The following is a 17,388-nucleotide window of genomic DNA, read 5'->3' on the forward strand; positions in this document are numbered from 1 at the left end:
CCATCGAGCAGGCTGATGTCGCCCAAGGGAGAAGCGAGAAAAGAGGAAGAGAGAGGAAGAGATAAGGGGTAATTTAGTCAACATGAAAACATTAATTTAATGGATGGAGTGTGAGTGTCTCCTGAGAAATAACCACATTTACAAAGCGTGTTCCTCCAAAAGTGACTTCGCGTGGTGCCCTACAGCTAAAACCACAAAGTCGCAAATGTCTGGTAGCAAAATTTGCCCAACAAATAAAATTCTTTTGCTCGAGACTATACAACGATTTGTCAGGTCTATCGGTTTCTGGAATTGTAGGGACAAACCAAAATGATATCAGGATGCTTCGCCAAGTTCAGAGTACATCTTTGAACCAAAGATGAATTGATGATTAGTTACTTTAATCATTGGCATTTGGTACCCCGTCAAGGAATAAAAGACTACACAACGAAAAATACAAGGGGAACAATAAATACCTCTGCCATTGAAAAGAAAAGGGTTAGCATTGTGTGCTTTCTAAAATACAAGTTAAGTTGATTAAAGATTACATGTACAATTCTGTAATTACAGCATCGTGATGACTTGACAGCAGCAACATGGTTGTGTTGATTTACATCTTCCAACTCCCTCTGCACAGACCTGAATTAAGTTGCAAATGGCAATCCATTAAAACTAGTCACTTTGGCGGGAAAGAATATAATAGCACAGGTGTAACACAGGTCAGCTATATGGTCAGTTTGCAACAAAAAAAAAAGTACCCAATGCAGAAACGTTAGCAACAACGTATATAAGTTTGTGTCCTTGGGTATATAATTACTATATATAAGCTCATAATTATTATTCCTTATATAATTACTATATACAAGGAATAAAGGGCAATTTGTTCCTGAACATACCAAGCCGTGCTGGCAAACTGGTCGCGACAAAATTCCCAGAACAAAACAGCTAGCCTGTTTCACTGACTCCTTTACTCCCTCGAGCAAAAATTAAAAATATTGATTTGAAGCAGGTTTTATATTTCTGGGCCATCTATTATTCTGTGCAGGGTAATTTCTACTTTTAGCGTGGCAGAAATTTTATTGATAAATCTCATGCACATACAAAGATAATGAATTCATATTAATCATACCCAGCAGCAGAGAAGCAAATACATACACCTATATAGCATGAGTATTATGGTATATTATAAGGAAATTTTGGTTTGGTGACACCAAAAGATTACCGTCTTTGTTTTATACCACTGATTCACATGAGCACTTTAATACCATCCAAAGATCACTCATGTTCCTCTTAACATCATTCCATCCAAATACCATTCCATCCAAGGCTAAGCTCGCAACAGCCATAAAACGATTTCGGCACTACAATTTGGCCTGGCTAATCCAGACAGATCAATTTAAGTGTGAAAGCTGGTATCGGACCTCTCAAGACAAACCTTTACCAAAAAAAGATCTGGTAACCGGAGAACTTTGTAATGAAGACTAAGTTTGAAGAGAAAGATATTAGATTGGGGGGTCTATGGTAATCGGAGAACTTTGTAACGAAGACAGAGTTTGAAGAGAAAGATATCAGCTTGGGGGGTCTAAAGTGTGTGCCCAACTCTGACCACCCTCATGTTTTGTCTGTCTCCACTCTACATTGTTGCAGCCAACCCTAGGGAGAGGATGAGGTGGTGCAGAGACATGGCAGGATGCTTAACATGATGGCAAAGGTGAATGGGTGGTGCTGGCAATTAAGAGGGAAGAGATGAGGACACGTATCCAACACAGTCTTCACTGGCAACACCAAGATCAAGGACCTCTGCACTGACAAGCTTTGACAAGCTTTTCACCTCGCTGCAGCCATGAAAAGTAGGCATCCCGCATGAAGACCCACCACCAAGCACACCATCGCCATTACTCCGACTAATGAGTAATGTGTGGTATGTTCATCGCCTCACTGTGCATAGAGATCGAGCAGCTCCAGAAACTCAAGCTTTCTAGCACACAGTGGCACTGCACATTGCTAACAATGAGTAATGTGTGGTATGTTTGTGTTTCAATGTCCATCTGCACTGAAGATAGGAGGGAAAGCCAAGATGCCAATGAATGTTATTTCATCTAACATAATTGCTTTTGGTAAAAAGAAGGCTTGGATGGAATGGTATTAAGGAGCAATAGGGATCTTTTGATGATATCAATGTCGGTGGGTTTAGTGGAACAAAACAAGATGGGTAATCTTAGACTGTCACCAAACCAAATTACGCAACAGTTCCATACCTATCCCCAAGGCACTCTAGCAAACTCATTTGAGAATCTGCCATGACTTTGCTGAAATCTGATGATTTCCTTGAGGCTCACTTGTACAATGATAAACTTTGCAGAGGAAAATTCCTGTAGTGACAACCAATCATGATTTCAGTCACCAGCAAGCCAACCAGAAAAGGCATATTTGGTCATAGTATCACCTATAGACAGAAAGTTTGATTATACTTCATGACCAAAAGGAACAGAAACAGCAAAGTGTCCCTCCAACCAGTGAACTGGATAACGTTTGAGGCCAGGAATGCAACAGACACAGAAAAAAAATTGAGATGTTGATAAATGGTAATTACCTGGAGAAGTACACATAACACATGGCAACCAATCGTTCAGCCTTCCAGCGCATATCTCTGAATCTACAACAAAGAAAGGAACATACCGTTATATCGATTTTATTAGACCGAATATGAGCACATAATAGCAGCACTATCATTATCAAACCTGTTGACACAATAGCATTAAATTAAATGAGGTACAAGCAAAAGGAAAGATTTTCACGGAAATAAATAAACTCCTAACAAGGCTTGTATCTGGACAGGTCACAGGTGTCTGGTTGCTGCCCCTAAGTTTGCCCTATTAATAGATACCATATTAATAAAATATGAGATAGGACACTAATTTATGAGAATCTTGCTAGTTTCAGCAGAAGTGAGCCAAATGCATACAATCTGATTAAAATTGCAAAAGATCTAGCAACCATAACTGGGCCACCATTGGCTTCAAATGTATTAAGTAGCAAATCATACAGGTTATCAAGTAAAACTAAGTTTGTGGTGGCTAAATGTCCACGACAAAAGTCTTAACTATTAACATGAATAGAAGACTCCAAAAAGTGATGATTGCCCAACTGAAAATCCATGGTCAATAATTTATTTACAGTTCCCTGGAAATAATGAGGTAAGACAATTTTGACCTATTTGTGATGGATAATGCCAATTTCTGTACTCCATTATCGTGTGCTTAAAGATATATTAGAGTTATCATGAAAATCGGAGTGAACTGTTGCATCATTTATGACTTGTTCAGAAAACATCCCCGTTGTTAAATTTCGGCCCATTGTTAAATTTCGGCCAATTGTCATGCTGTTTAGTTCCAACTTTATTTCGTACCAGATTACTGTAAAGTGGAAACTCGCTGATAGCATGGACTTGGTAACACATGCCCCTTAGTGGGTTGGAGCTCGGACACAGACCCAGTAAAACTCTAAAGGGCTGTTTGGTTTGAGGAATGGCCGAATGAGATTGTCAATTGACCACTTGATCCTAAATAAGTTTGGTTTGCGGAATGAAATGTGGTCATCATATATACTAAGTGGGAAAAATGAGGAATACTAGTCATTGAACCAAATTTGAGGAACGATCTTACGATGGACCGAATTCTGATCAAACCAAACAACCCATAATAACATGGACTATCTTGTCTTAGCTTTGCATATTTGAACCTATAGTTACTTATAAAAAAAAAGTGATTGACCTTGATAAATCAAAAACCACATAACTAGTTTAAAAAAATCTGCATCCATATGGCAAAGTGCCACTCAAACTGATTATCTTAGGCTCAACAACCAAGATAAAGCAACTAGTTTATTTGTGAAGACAACATGATTCGTGCTTTGTAAATTTCTTAAAGCCCAGAGCCAGCATTGAACGAGTCCATGCATAATAGCAACTAGTTCATACTTTCATCCAGACATAACCCATGATAGTTAAATCCAGAATTCCTACATTTAGAAATGTAAATGCTGGTTAAACATCCACTAAACTTCCAGTGTAGAGAATGAAACCACCACCAGACACATGGGCCACGAGAAATGCATAAAATATGGCTGTGGTGGTACAATATAAGACTAAGTAAACCAGATAATTAACAAGGTATGACCAGGGATCGGAATCCCGGCGATAACCAGCACAGTTACCGCTCCAGAGCCACCAGCTAGTATCCAACGTACAGGCCAGAATAATTCAATTTTAAATTATAAATCATACGAACTGTATATATTCTTGCAACATCATTTGTAACAGAGAAGTGTAACAACCGAAAAGGAGAGACGCATTCAATAGGGGAAATCTAAAAAGAGCCTTGTTGCTTGTTTCTGCAGCTCGAGGCAGTCTAGTCAATGTCACCTGCCATCATAGATCGGAATCCCAACAGTAACCAGCTGGTAACCGTTCAGGATCTGCTGGCTAGCAGGTATCTGGCATACCAGCCAGAATAAAACAAAATTTTAATACAAACTGTATATTTTCTTGCAGTGACATGTGTAAGTACATTTGAATTATATGATAGAGTAGGAAAAAAATAGGCACATTCAACGAGGAAAATAGGAAATAAAATATGAAACTCCCATCACTCGTCACTGCAGCTCAAGCCCTTTTCAATCAACGCCTCTTGCCGTCATACGGTTAGATACAACCGATGTCTTGGTTATACATATATTTCACAAAAAGAATATAGACTGTTGGATTTGATACAAACCATTTCACTACAAAAGATTGCATTTTGACCATTTTGGTCAAATTGTGATGCATTGATGTATTTTATGTGCCAACCGGTTTTGGAATTCAAATATTTGGACTCAAACATGTCCCATAACTGGAGGGACCAGTATTTTCTTTTCGAAACCGGTATTCAAAATGTTATGTTAGATGAAACAGGTATCTTGGTTATATATATTGTGCAAAAGGAATATGGAATATTGTAGTATTAAATATGCATGTCACTACAGTTTTAATTTTGACAGTTTCAATCTAATTGTGATGTATTAACGTATCTTATATGACAAATCTATGAAAATTACACATTACACATGCCAATTAAATTGAATTCAAAATACGACTGCCAGTCTTTAGGATTCAAAACCTTGGATATGACAACTGGGGAAAAAAGGACTACCTCAAGCATATTTTCCTCGATAAAGCAATTCAACCCTGTGCTTGTGATATCTGCACCATTGTGCTGCAAGATCCTGAGCTTTCCTTCCTGATGCAAATGTGTGAGTGCATGAATTAGCAAAGCAAATATATGTTGTGTACTGTTGATTGATCTAATTTGCTATTTACCTTGGTCCCATAAACAAGACCACCTCCAGGGGAAGGATGAAAGCATGCAACGTTTACTTCATCTTCAGCACTAGGAAGAACTCTTACCAGCTCCATGTCCGATACTCTATAGACCTAACGTGATGAATAGGAATAATGAGATTAAGGCTTCATTCATAAGTAAGAACTGAGCTTGTAAGTGGCACAGAAACCGGAGCAAGCAATTAACACATGATTAATTAATAACTAAATATTATAAATTTGAAAAAAGGGTTCATTTGAATTTTTAAAGAAACTTTTATATAAAAACATTTTGCAAAAAATACACCGTATAGCAGTTTGGGAAGCGTGCTAACGGAAAATGAGGAAGTTGAAGTTTAGAACAGGGCCTAAATCATATTGTTAGTCATACAGAAACAAAAGGACACTAGGAGTTACAAACTATAATAAGAAAATTGTTCAGACTGAAATATTTAAAATAAGCAGCAAAAACAGAATTTCCAGTATTTTCACTGATATGCTTATGCATAATCTAACTATATGTACCTCCAAGATAGTATATACAGGAATTCCAGTTTCCCCATCCATCACAATGCTCCTAAGCATAGAGTTATGACGACGACCATATGCCAATAGTATGTGCTCTGAAGTGGGTGAGAACTGCAGAAAAACAAGTGCTCACCAAATTAACTGATGAAGAAAGTTGTTGAATTTCATATCAATATTTCTCAAGTTTAGGTCAAAAATGCAAAAGCCAGTCAACTTTATAATGCTGCTACTGGACAATGCTTGAGACACAAGCCACAAGTTCGACAGCAATTATCTGAGGTATATAATATGTTTCTGCTCCCAGTAGAAGGGTGGCAGCAGAGATGCCTGCTTATCTTTTGCAGCACTAAAAAACCAACAAACACACAAACAAATGAGATGTTAACCTGGATGGAAGTTAAGCAATGAGCTGCCCTTATCGCTCTTGATGTAAGAACTTTGCCAAACCTGTAAGGAAAATACATTCACAATTTCAAAATAACTAGAACGTTTACAAATGAGAAACCTAGCAAAAGAGCATACTATGTAACAAGACTGTTGAGAAAATTACGTTGCCTCCTCAAGAGAGTAAACTCGGAGCTCATAAATAACTCGGTGAGAAGGGAGAGGGTGACGAGTTGGTGATGTTCCGGCCCCTGCAGAATCATACTGCACAGGCAATTGGCTACCACGGTCGCCTTCAGTTTGAGGCAGCAAACAGGCAACACATGCTACCAGAAATCGTCCACAAGGGGAAAAATGGGCACCCATTTCACTGCAATAATTATTAACTTTAGAGTAAGCAAAGAAGGGTCAACAATCCACTGCACAGTTTGTCAAAAATAAAATACGCACTTCATGTCAAACATCTAAAAGATACTCCCTCCGTCTAACAATGTTTTTCCACAGCACCCCATGCGCTCAAACCAAGGAAGTACAAAATCTAAGAAAAATTTAACGAGAAAAAAACATGCATAGCAAAATGCAACCATTTTACCCATTTCAAAGCATTTAATGAGTGAAAACATTGTAATAACCACATTCTTGGTTTTCTTAATGGACAAACATTGTGAAACAGAACAGTAAGTTTTTGTTGTTGCTGCACACCATAACTTATCCACTTATGTACATATTCAGGCAAAGCAATACAGGAAACAACAGAAAGGAAATAAAAGTTTGTGTTGTGCAGGAAAAATGTGAATACAAGAAAACCAAAAGTACAATGAAGCACCTGCAGAGAACGGCATGAGAAATTGTCAACCGGCATGCCTCGGGTTCCAATGTAACACATGGATCCTTGATATCATGCCGCCATATTCTAAGCTTCACTGTGCAAGGTAATTCAGCAGCTCCAGCAGCAAGCAGTGAGGTAGTAAGTTCAGATCCAACACCTAATGATGCAGCATGAACCTCAGCTTCATCAATTTGGGGGCCTAGAAGTGAACTCCCAACCCCACGTAATGAGCCCACAACATGACGACGAGAAGCATGATGTCGATTTGATCCTCTAGAACTGCCGACATCAATCGGAATAGATGGAGAAGCACCTGCAAGTTCAATTACACAGTTTAATCAGTCTCAGCAGTGCCAGTACCACAAGAAGGTAGGCCTCCAGTACAAAGGCATCATCATTTGGAAGGTGCAGGGTGCAAACCTGTATGATTTTGGGCCATGAACCAGCCCTGCAAAAAGGGAAGCTCCCAGCTACGCGAGTCACTGAAGAGATCATGATGATGATTTCCACCCTCTGAATTTCTTAGGATCATGTGAACATCTAATCCACTAGAAGTGGTAAACGAATTCATTGGCATACCATGACGGCCATCATGTTCTGAAGGCTGAGATGTTGCTGGAATCGGCACGCTGTTGCTCAGGGAGGGCATTTGCACATCATCTCTAGCAGTAGAACTCTCATGATTACTAGTGGAGCTACTGCCCAGTAATCTGGAGCTAGGTTGCCCCCTGTCAATCTGCATTTCAACTCCACTTAAACCAGATGCAGAAGCATGAGAAGTAGATGGTTCTCCAGGGCACACATCCATAGGCGTGACAAGTTGGTCAGGCTGTTGATTTTCAACATCTGATGCCAATGGATTTTGAGCTAAAGATGATGGTCTCTGATGCACATTGGTTGAACTACTAACCAAGTCATTGCGAATCAGACATAAACTTCCATCATCCCTGAGGTATGCAGGCCAAAGCAAGCAAGGTGATGATGAATTAGCCTCATGATGTGGACAGTTTCTGGAATTAATATTTGCAAAAAACACAGCCGAGGGATAGTTTGAATAGCCCGAAGAGGTTGCAAGGGTCAATGGTGAGTCCGCAGAATCAAGATTATTAACCTGAAATTGAATATCTGCATAAGATCAATCGGTACATGAAATTATGCAAAGAAAGCAAAAAATGCAGAAAACAGTACTACCTCCGTCCCAGAATGAGTTTTAGGGTTGGACATGGGTATTAAGAAAGCAGGTGGAATTAAATGTGGGAAGGTTGTGATTGGTTGAGAAGAGAATGTAGGTAGAGAAGTTGTTATATTTTGGGACTGAGGGAGTATATTATTTCTACCTCTGCAGTAAGAAGATATGGAGCACCATGGGGGTGAAAATGGACAGCTCTTAGTGAGCGGCGGGTTCTTAATATAATGGTTGGAGCAGCAGCCTCATCTCTTTTATTGTAGTTCCATATGTACAGCTGGCACAATACATTGCATTGAGCACTATATGTTATTTGATCATTGTTCATAAAACAAGCACAGAAAGACTTCCTTTTTTTTTCAAATTTAACACTATAATCTCACTTTGTGACCTGATGCAACTGCCAGAATCTCCCCCCTTGCATGAAATGCTATTGATGCAATTGGCCGATCTATCAAATAAGAGAACATCACTGAAAAGGTTAGTATTCAGATTTCACCCATGGAAGGAGACATACTCATTAGGATCTGCTTAGATATATTACGGAAGTCCTGAGATCCAATACAGTCTGAGGTTTTAGCGTCCCAAAGACGGACTTCCTGATCCAAACTACCGCTAGCAAGGATATCAGGAAGTAATGGATGGTATCTAACCTGAAATAGAACAGAAGAAACTCAAAATAATAAGTGGCAAATAAGACTGCAAAAACAGCATTTATGCATTTTTATGTAAAACATATATAAAATGCTCCCTATGGACTAAGCTGCCAAGTGGTGGATAAGGATATGGGTACAAACATGACATGCTGATATAAGGCCTGATGGTTAGTAAAAATATCAGTACTTGAGTTGTTTATTTAAAGGTCATTGTGACTTAACCCCAAGTCATTTTGGTTTATCAGCACCCCCTGTAAATCATTGTACCATCCAAAAGTGCAACTATATCCCCTACAACAGTGCCCCCCAACCCCCCAATCTATCTTCCCCTTATTGCGCTACGGGTGGTAATGGTAAATTAGTAGGACCCATGTGGCGTGCAACACATGATGATAGCAGAACAGCTGATTGTGACGATTTGATGAAATATCCCCCAACAAATTGGTCAAGTGAATCGTGAAATTACAGGCAACAGTGAGGGACAGGGTTATTACAGACTGAAACGACTTTGAGGGTGCCAATAAACCAAAATTACTTGTAGGAAGGTAGGTAACAAAAGCAGTGACTTGTAGCAGGGACAGGGTAAGATTTATCCTTTATCTATAAGAGCTTGTAGCACACATTCTGGAACATGATGACAGTGTTCATAATCATACCACCCAAGGCGTGCGCCGATGTCCACTCAGCACTTTCAAACATTTCCCAGTTTGATAGTCAATTATTTTAACAGTATGATCACCACTGCTCAAAAGAGATGGAGTTAGTCCACATGCCTTCACTTTAATCCTTATATTCCGCAAATAATAAACTTACTGTGTAGATGCAAGTGTTTTCCCATCTGGGCTGAATGCAGCTGCGATAGTAGACCTGGGGGGTGGCAAAAGAGGACAATATTTGGCAGACCAGTGATGCAGGGACTGTGATTCTGCCCTGTATACAGAAAAGGTTTCATTCCAGGGAAAAGTTAGGTATAAGAGTGAGAGTACAAAACTATGTAACTCAACAGTTAAAATAGACAATGAAGAATAGTTCATAGGGTTTATAAATATTTACCAAAGAAATATTAGGTGTAAAATCGAAAGTACAATATATGTAACTCAATCATTACTACAGACATGACAAATTGTGCTTAAACCATCCTGGTAAAGTAAGACCCCGTACCATGAATATATATCATGTTTAGCATCTGTAGCTGCATATCTTAGTTCATTGGAATCAGCATCATTTCCTGGAGATTTGCTCCAAAGTTTTTTAGCTTGGTGTTTTGTTCGAGGGGAAATCTCTCGCTGAGCTAATAGATCGAAGATGTTCCTGACAATAATGGGCAAACCAAAGGTTATATATTTAACAAGTGATCTCATATTATAATGCCATTAGAAAACAGGTTACTGAAAATGTTTTTATATTATCCAGAAGATGACCCCTCATGCAGTTTATTTTTGGAGGGGGCCATGGGGATACCACAATGGCTCAATGGTGGCATTAACACTGATGGTGCTACTCTATCAGGGAGTTGCATTTGCCATTAAGCTATTCCCGCAGTACTTAAGTATTATGATAACAACAATGTGTTGGTCAAAGGAGCTTTTGCAAATTACATTCAAGATGAATGTTACCCTGAAATTGGTTAGGCATAATGCTAATGTTATAGTCCAATAGGCCATAACATTATCAAAATACTAATGCTAATTCATGTGGTATTGACCTTTTGACATTTCTACCAGTGGAGACGACACTTAATCCAACACAGCTGACCTCTAGGTGAAGTGGTGTAACAGTATGCAGAATATATTCCCATAGCTTTGGTCCATTTTCTGGAACAAATATGTGAGGTTCTTTTCACAAATGTTGTTTTAAAAGGGCTTTGTATGCTAACAAATACTGTACCAAGAGTAGAAGAAGATAAATAAGGCCAGGGTGCTAATCAAACTTAATAAGTCACAAGAGGGTTTGCAGATATAATTCCACCTTTACTGTGTCAAATATTGCACATGGATGCAATATTGGTTCCAAACACAGAATCAAAAGAAAGAATACATTTTATCAATTGAATTGTAACAGTTAGTTTCTCATAGGATTGTACCAACTTCTCTAGCAGAAAACTAAATGATGATGTTAAGTAGACAATTACCTTTGCCTAGATCTTGCAGATGTTGCTTGATATCTAGAATACGATGCTTGTGCAGAAGCATGCTTTGAACCTTCTGCCCAATGTTCAGCCATTTCAGGCCTTCAATATATATATGCACCTAAAAATTAATTGAACCAACCAGATACAACAAGATGTAAAATGTTAATGAAATTGTATGATATATAACAGAAGTTAAGTAAGAAGTTTTTAGAACAATTCTTCAGAAAAACACTGACACAAACATCCCAAAATCCAACATATGAAAATCAGAAAATGCAGTATACTCCAATTAAAAATTAGAAAACAGCACATCAAGAGTGACTGGACACGAACAACCTACCATTTGATAGATTCCCTATGGTAACCAGTGTGTGGTAGATATAACTTGCCACAGATGCTTAGATTATCATTTGACCTTAGGTCACCTCGCACAATGTTCTTCTGTTTGAGATATTCACAAAATTGTACTACAGAACATCCAGCTCCAGCAGCAGTGCTGCCAAAGGCAAACAAGGTGCACACATGCACAATAGCGAGATGCAGCAAAGAAAATGCATCTCAAATTATCCAAAGCACGGTGCACTATGCAAGTCATGCTCTACTAGCAGCCAGGCGCTAAGGCACCAAAGAACATTTCTCATCAAAAGACTGCTTAGAATATAAAACCAAGCCCAACTAGAAACGGTTGCTTCAAACTACCAAGTTTTAGTGAGTCTGCTAGATAGTAAGAAAATCATATTTATGACATAATATTGCCAATTTTGATAAAAATAAAAGTGACATGGCATGCTATATATATTCAACGGTTTAGTTATTTCTAGTAGGTTAAAAGAGCTAAGGTTTCATCTCATTAGATTTTATTTTGGTGAACTGTGCACTCGTTGGAAATACTCTCTGCACATGATATTTCAGGGATGGATCACATCTTTTTGTGCTTTGAGCTGTAGGCAATTATGGACCTAGCATATTAAGTGTAAATTTTGCAAACAGGCTTGTACAGCAGTGTGCATATTCATTAAGATGGGTTTTTCATTGAAAAATTTGAAAACTTGTCATCAAACACTTGCTCTTTAAGTTTATTCTGCATATGTTGTGTGTTTCAGGGATGCTTGCCATTGCCAACAGATTTCATAACACATTTGATGTCCTGCTCTTGTGAGTTAAGAATGCATGGGAACAATGCAAACAAAAAGAATTTCAATTCTTACTTTTGGACAAGTACAATTTATTCATTGGTAAAAACATGGAGAGCAAGTCAGTCCAAGGAAGGCCTACATTCTGAGCTCACATCCTATGCCAAAAATGCATAAAGCAAGGATAGATCAACAGCTCAGCAATGAATCATTAAGGGTGTGTTTGGTTGCTTGCATTTTCCTAGCCTGGCTCATCTCTCTCATCCTGGTTGAGTCTAGCCTGGATGAAGAGATACACATGCAACTGTTTGGTTGTTTGCATCAGTTTAGCCCGGTTGGGATGAGATTTTGTTTGGTTGAGTGCATGAGAGATGCGGTTTGGAAAAGATTTTGTTTGGTTGGTTGGATAGATTTGAGTCTAGTTACCTCTTCATTTAGTTGGGTGAGGTTACCTACAAAAATTTCAAATCTAGACAATAGGTATAAACAATTTTTCACATACAAAGAATAATATTGGCATCAAAAATCACCCGGCATTCTCTGCACCAAAAGTGAAATTTCTTGAGTTCTCAAAAAATAAAAAGTCAACAAAACTTCCTCCACCATTTGATAGCAAAGCGCTGGAAAAAAAAAAGAAAAAAAAAGAGAGAGAAGCGTTTGTCCTCCTCCTTGTTGTCGAGGAGATGAGTTCTTGCCTCATCGCCGCCAGCCGTTCCCAGCTCCTCTGTCGCCGGCCAGTACCATGCTCCTCGCTGGCCTCTCATCCTGATCTGACATGCGCGCTCCTCTGCTCTTCTCTCAGTAGAAAATAGAACAGAGAAAACAAAAAAAAAAACCCTCAATCTCATCGTTGACTTGCTTCATCGGCGCTCCCAGCTGCTCAACGCCACCATGGTCACCGGATCTGGTGGCCTGGCGGTCGGAGAAGGCAGTTGTGGCGACAGAAAAGAGAGGCAGCGCATCGACGCGATGGAGATGGCAAGGGATGTAATAGCGGCAGTAGCTTCTCCACTGGGGTCGGCCGAGGGAGCTCGAGGTCAGCTGCCAGTCCACCACCGGAGAAGACGCCAAACGAGCGGTGACCGCAGGGGATTTGGTGGCGGCAGCGGCAAGGGAGAGAGGGGAAGAGGAGAGCAATTGAGAATGGGAAGATGAAAATGAGAGGGAGGAGGTGAGCGGATGCTAGACCCCTGCCACGCACGTGCACGCACTGATGCAACGCTTGCACCCGCGCTGCATCCACCTTGCATCGAGTGAGCCAGGCTGAGGAGCGAAGAAGAAATCGGCCGTTTCTCTCGGGCCTGGCTAACCTACTTTTGCATGAACTCAGCCAGGCTCCAAAGGGCATGCAGTTAACCAAACAAGCGGACGCGTCTGCATCTCCCATGCGAGCCAGGGTAGATCCAGGCAACCAAAGAGCCCCTAAGACTACCAATATGGTTCATATCTGATATGCACATGAAAGGAAAATTGATACAGTAATACAATATGCTAAAACAACCAGACCGATGAAAACAAAAAAGTTAGATGCATTGCCACACACCAAAAAACTACCGTATAGATTCCTATAGGGGTGAAAGAGTCTAGCGGCGAACCACCAAGATCAAACCCCTACAGTTAGTTAACATCATATGCCAACTGCCAACATGCCAAAAATACCCAGCTTACAAGTCAAAACAGCTCCACAAGAACCCAATCACCATGTAACCCGATCTCGCCTCGCCTTCTACCTCGAGCTTGTCCGCTTGGGGCTGGCGGATGCATCTAGGAGGCTAGGATCATAGGAAATTCAGGAACCCTCCGCACGCCCAAAACAGAACATATCTGCCACGAACCCTACGGACGGATTGCATCCTAGCATCGAACAAATCCGGGGGACCAATCCAATCTAATCCAATCCAACAGCGCACTCCGACAACGAATCGCACGGGATCCCAAAACAAGTATTCCATTTCTCAGCGGGGCACACGCGGCGGAACCAAACAATCAGAAGCTAGGGCTTACCACGACGAGGGGATGCCTGGAAACCGGGCGGATCTGGTTGCCCGGCGGTGCGGAGAGGCAGGGGGGACGAGGGGCGGGAGACCGAGGCCGCGGCAAGGGAGGGGGGCGCGGGGGAACGGAAGGGGTCGGTTCTGCGGTCGCCGGCGAAAGACGCCGGGGAGCGGGCGGCGGCGGCGGCGGCGGCGAGGTGGGGGTGGGGGGGTGGGGGGGGGAGGAGGGGATGGGGTGGGGGCAATCGGGTGCTTTTGCCCTCGTCTCTTTTTCTCGTTGCGCTTAGGACGCTTTGGTGGGAGGGCGTCAAGAGCGAGTCGAGCCGAGAAAGGGGAGACGACGCGGCTCCACCGTGGAAGGGGCGATACGATAGCGCGTCCTTTCCCACCGTTGGATGGTGGGCATCAACGGCTCTCTTTTTTTTCTTTTTCGATCTCATATGGGGAGTATATTTTAGAGAACGCTAACCATATTGTGATAATAAAATATCTATATCGGGCTTTTTTCCATTAACTCGCTTACACTTGTGACTCCCTCTCTCTTGGACCCCCTTACCTTTCTCCCACACTCACACAGGAGGGCGGCGGCGTCCCAACCTTCGTCTCCATCGACATTGTTTCTCTGGTCTGCCGTCGTTGCCGCCAAGAAACCCCGAGCGCCATTGCTCCCGCTTCGTCGGCATTGACATCGTTTCTCCCACCTGCCACCGCTGGGCGGGAATCCTCGAGCCTTGTCGCCCCTGCTTCGTCGCCAGCGATGTCGTTTCTTCAGCCTTGTCCTCCGCTAGTGGCAAAGTTGTTTCAGAGCTCTTTAGTTTGGCCTACCCCTCCTCTGCCATCACTACAGGATAGGAAGAAGACAATGTATTTTTTATGGGTGGTATATTTTGCGAATTTTTTAATGTTTCAGCCAATGTATCTTGATGTTTTTTTTTGTGTTGGATTAAATGTTGCAGTGGGATTTTTTATAGTGTTTCAATTTGTCTCTGATTCTTGTGGATTTGTTGATGTTTCAGTAATTGAAGCTTGATGTTTCATATTCAATCCATGGTTCAACCGTATTTCATATAAAATATGTGTTAAGATAGTGGTGGAATATTCTTCCACAAGTACTGGAAATAGAGGGCTGAAATAGCGCCCTCTGTATGTTTTTCTATATTTCTACAACAAAAATGATTTTACATGAGTGTAAGACCAGTGAAACTGATATTTTCCTCCTCATAGATAAAAATTCAATTAGTAATCAATAATATTTGCTTTCTATACTATGAGCACACTTATAAAGACAGATATAGTAGATACGAATTCTCTAAAGCTTTGGCTTTTTTCTCGTGACATCCTATGTATGCATGTGATAGATATCCTCTAACATCAAATATTATCAAATATTATGTCTCATCCTCGTCATCCTCTAGTTTTTAAAGGCTATAGCTATGATGGTAGCATCGGCAAGTTAAAACGAACTACAAGGAGGTAAATCGTGGATTTGTATCCTTGTAGACTTGAGGATTTGTTTTCATGATTATCGGCCTGTAGCCTGATCATCAGTTACTATATTATTAACGTGGTTGTTCATCAATTACTATATTACTAATGTGGTTGTTTTAGCATACTATATACTTACTTTATGTTAATATAGTACCATGCACCGCGTGGTATTTTTGAACAAGTAGCTAGTAGCTCGTAAAAGGGACGAGGTACATGCTCTAAGATCAAAAGGGATGGAGAGTATAATGGCAAGTCATTAGACCACATTTGCGCAAAAGAAGTATGGCAAAATGTGCTGGGTCCTTTAACCCTATATTAGACATGCTCAAATGTGGAGTTAAGCTCAACTTAGGGATCAGGTGGAAATAAAAACTCCCAAACCCGATGTTGGGACAATAGAAGAAGCTTTTTCTCATGTGCACCATATATCTCGCTCTCGGTCACAAACACTACCTTGAACATCCACAACAACATAGGAATCATGAACTTTTGTGTCATCAGGCCAAGGAATTCTTCACAGCACGAACATCACAGGAATCATACATGTTCACCTCAGCGCCATGGCACTCCCTTTCCCTAGAATGTCTACCTGCCCACTTCCCTTCACTTCCATCATGTCTTCTACATGAAAACGACCGTCCATCTCATGCAGGTGGTTGCAGTTAATACACAAATCATGGAGAAGAAAAGCGTTGCTACAACATAATAGGAATTTAGAAGTTGTTTGTCAAATTCTATTGGTCCAACCTTTAGAGGGTAGCGGAGTAATCCCATATGGAACCGAAAGGGTCACCATGTTGGATCAAAGACGCAATAAGAAACCAATTCAAATGTGACAATTGAACATTGTGAAGATCCAGCTTTTTTAATATATAATGATTAAATTTGGATGAAGGGAGTTTGAATATAGTCACCTCCTTCTAAGGCTACGTTCGGAACAATTGCCTAACTTGACTCTAATGTTTTCCATACACACGCTATCCAAACGGTTAAACAATGCATTTTTTAAAAGTAATATTTATAGAAAAGTGCTTAAAAAACCATATTAATTGATTTTTTAAGTTTATTAAGCTAATACTTAATTAATTATGCGTTAATGGATCGTTTCGATTTATGTGCTAGTACGAAAGGTTGCCAGCCTTAGCTTAGGGTGTGTTTGGATGGAGGGATTTGGGTGGATAGGACATGGCGGCCCATTATTTGTGGGTGTTTGGTTGGTGGGCGGAAGTGGGATAGGGCGGCCCGGAGGGGAATATTCCCTCTAGATGCCGGATGGTGGTATCTGGCCGATTTGGCCGGATGGAGCCGCCCGAGCGCTCGGGTGAGCGGGGCGAGCGACGACGTGGGTCGTGTCACCCTTCTCACCATGCGAAACAGCGATGTGGGTAAGCGGCGATGGCAGCGGGATGAAGGAGGCGGCGGTGGCAGCGACCCGGTGCACGGCGGCGGCAACGGAATAAGGATGAGGGGACGGCAGCGGCAAGCCCAAAGGCGGCTGCAACGGGAGGAGGAAAGGAGACGACGACGACGATGACGACCGGTGGGGGGACGGAGACGACGACGACGACCGGAGGAGACGGGGACGACTGTGACGACCGGTGGGGACGGAGACGACGGCGACGACTAGATTTGGAGGATACGGGGCAGCGGCCGGTGGGGAAGGAGACGGGGTGGCGGCCGGTGTAGAAGGAAACGACGGCGACAACCGGATCTGGAGGAGA

General features: G+C 41.3%; 1 protein-coding gene across 3 annotated transcripts; it reads right to left on the reverse strand.

The window, feature by feature from the left end:
• Positions 1 to 333: 333 nt before the first annotated feature.
• Positions 334 to 14,469, reverse strand: LOC4329056 (uncharacterized). 3 transcript variants are annotated; one of them, XR_010739755.1, is made up of 18 exons: positions 14,190 to 14,469; positions 11,053 to 11,170; positions 10,083 to 10,232; positions 9,735 to 9,851; positions 9,578 to 9,662; positions 8,810 to 8,918; positions 8,649 to 8,716; positions 8,417 to 8,542; positions 7,500 to 8,190; positions 7,077 to 7,392; positions 6,417 to 6,620; positions 6,253 to 6,313; positions 5,864 to 5,977; positions 5,339 to 5,452; positions 5,172 to 5,258; positions 2,573 to 2,635; positions 2,238 to 2,351; positions 334 to 618 (listed from the first exon to the last, which is right to left on the reverse strand). XR_010739755.1 is itself a non-coding variant. In XM_066308089.1 (17 exons), the coding sequence occupies exons 2-16, from the start codon at positions 11,142 to 11,144 to the stop codon at positions 2,609 to 2,611; spliced, it is 2,361 nt and encodes a 786-aa protein (XP_066164186.1). In that variant the 5' UTR covers positions 11,145 to 11,170; positions 14,190 to 14,467; the 3' UTR covers positions 334 to 618; positions 2,573 to 2,608. The 3 variants fall into 3 exon arrangements, 1 of the variants encoding a protein (XP_066164186.1); XR_010739756.1 differs by having other exon boundaries at positions 2,238 to 2,425; positions 14,190 to 14,467; XM_066308089.1 differs by lacking the exon at positions 2,238 to 2,351 and having other exon boundaries at positions 14,190 to 14,467.
• Positions 14,470 to 17,388: the final 2,919 nt, after the last annotated feature.

The sequence above is a fragment of the Oryza sativa genome, chromosome 2 (assembly GCF_034140825.1).
Source record: "Oryza sativa Japonica Group chromosome 2, ASM3414082v1".
Classification (NCBI taxonomy): domain Eukaryota; kingdom Viridiplantae; phylum Streptophyta; class Magnoliopsida; order Poales; family Poaceae; genus Oryza; species Oryza sativa.

Bases quoted from the DNA above. Each gene is read 5' to 3' on its own strand.
- LOC4329056 (XM_066308089.1), bottom strand. From the start codon at position 11,144: ATGGCTGAACATTGGGCAGAAGGTTCAAAGCATGCTTCTGCACAAGCA. The intron at 8,191-8,416 runs GTAGAAATAATA...ATTCAATTTCAG, and splicing joins CATATCTTCTTACTGCAGAG to GTTAATAATCTTGATTCTGC. The intron at 5,259-5,338 runs GTAAATAGCAAA...CATTTGCATCAG, and splicing joins GTCTTGTTTATGGGACCAAG to GAAGGAAAGCTCAGGATCTT.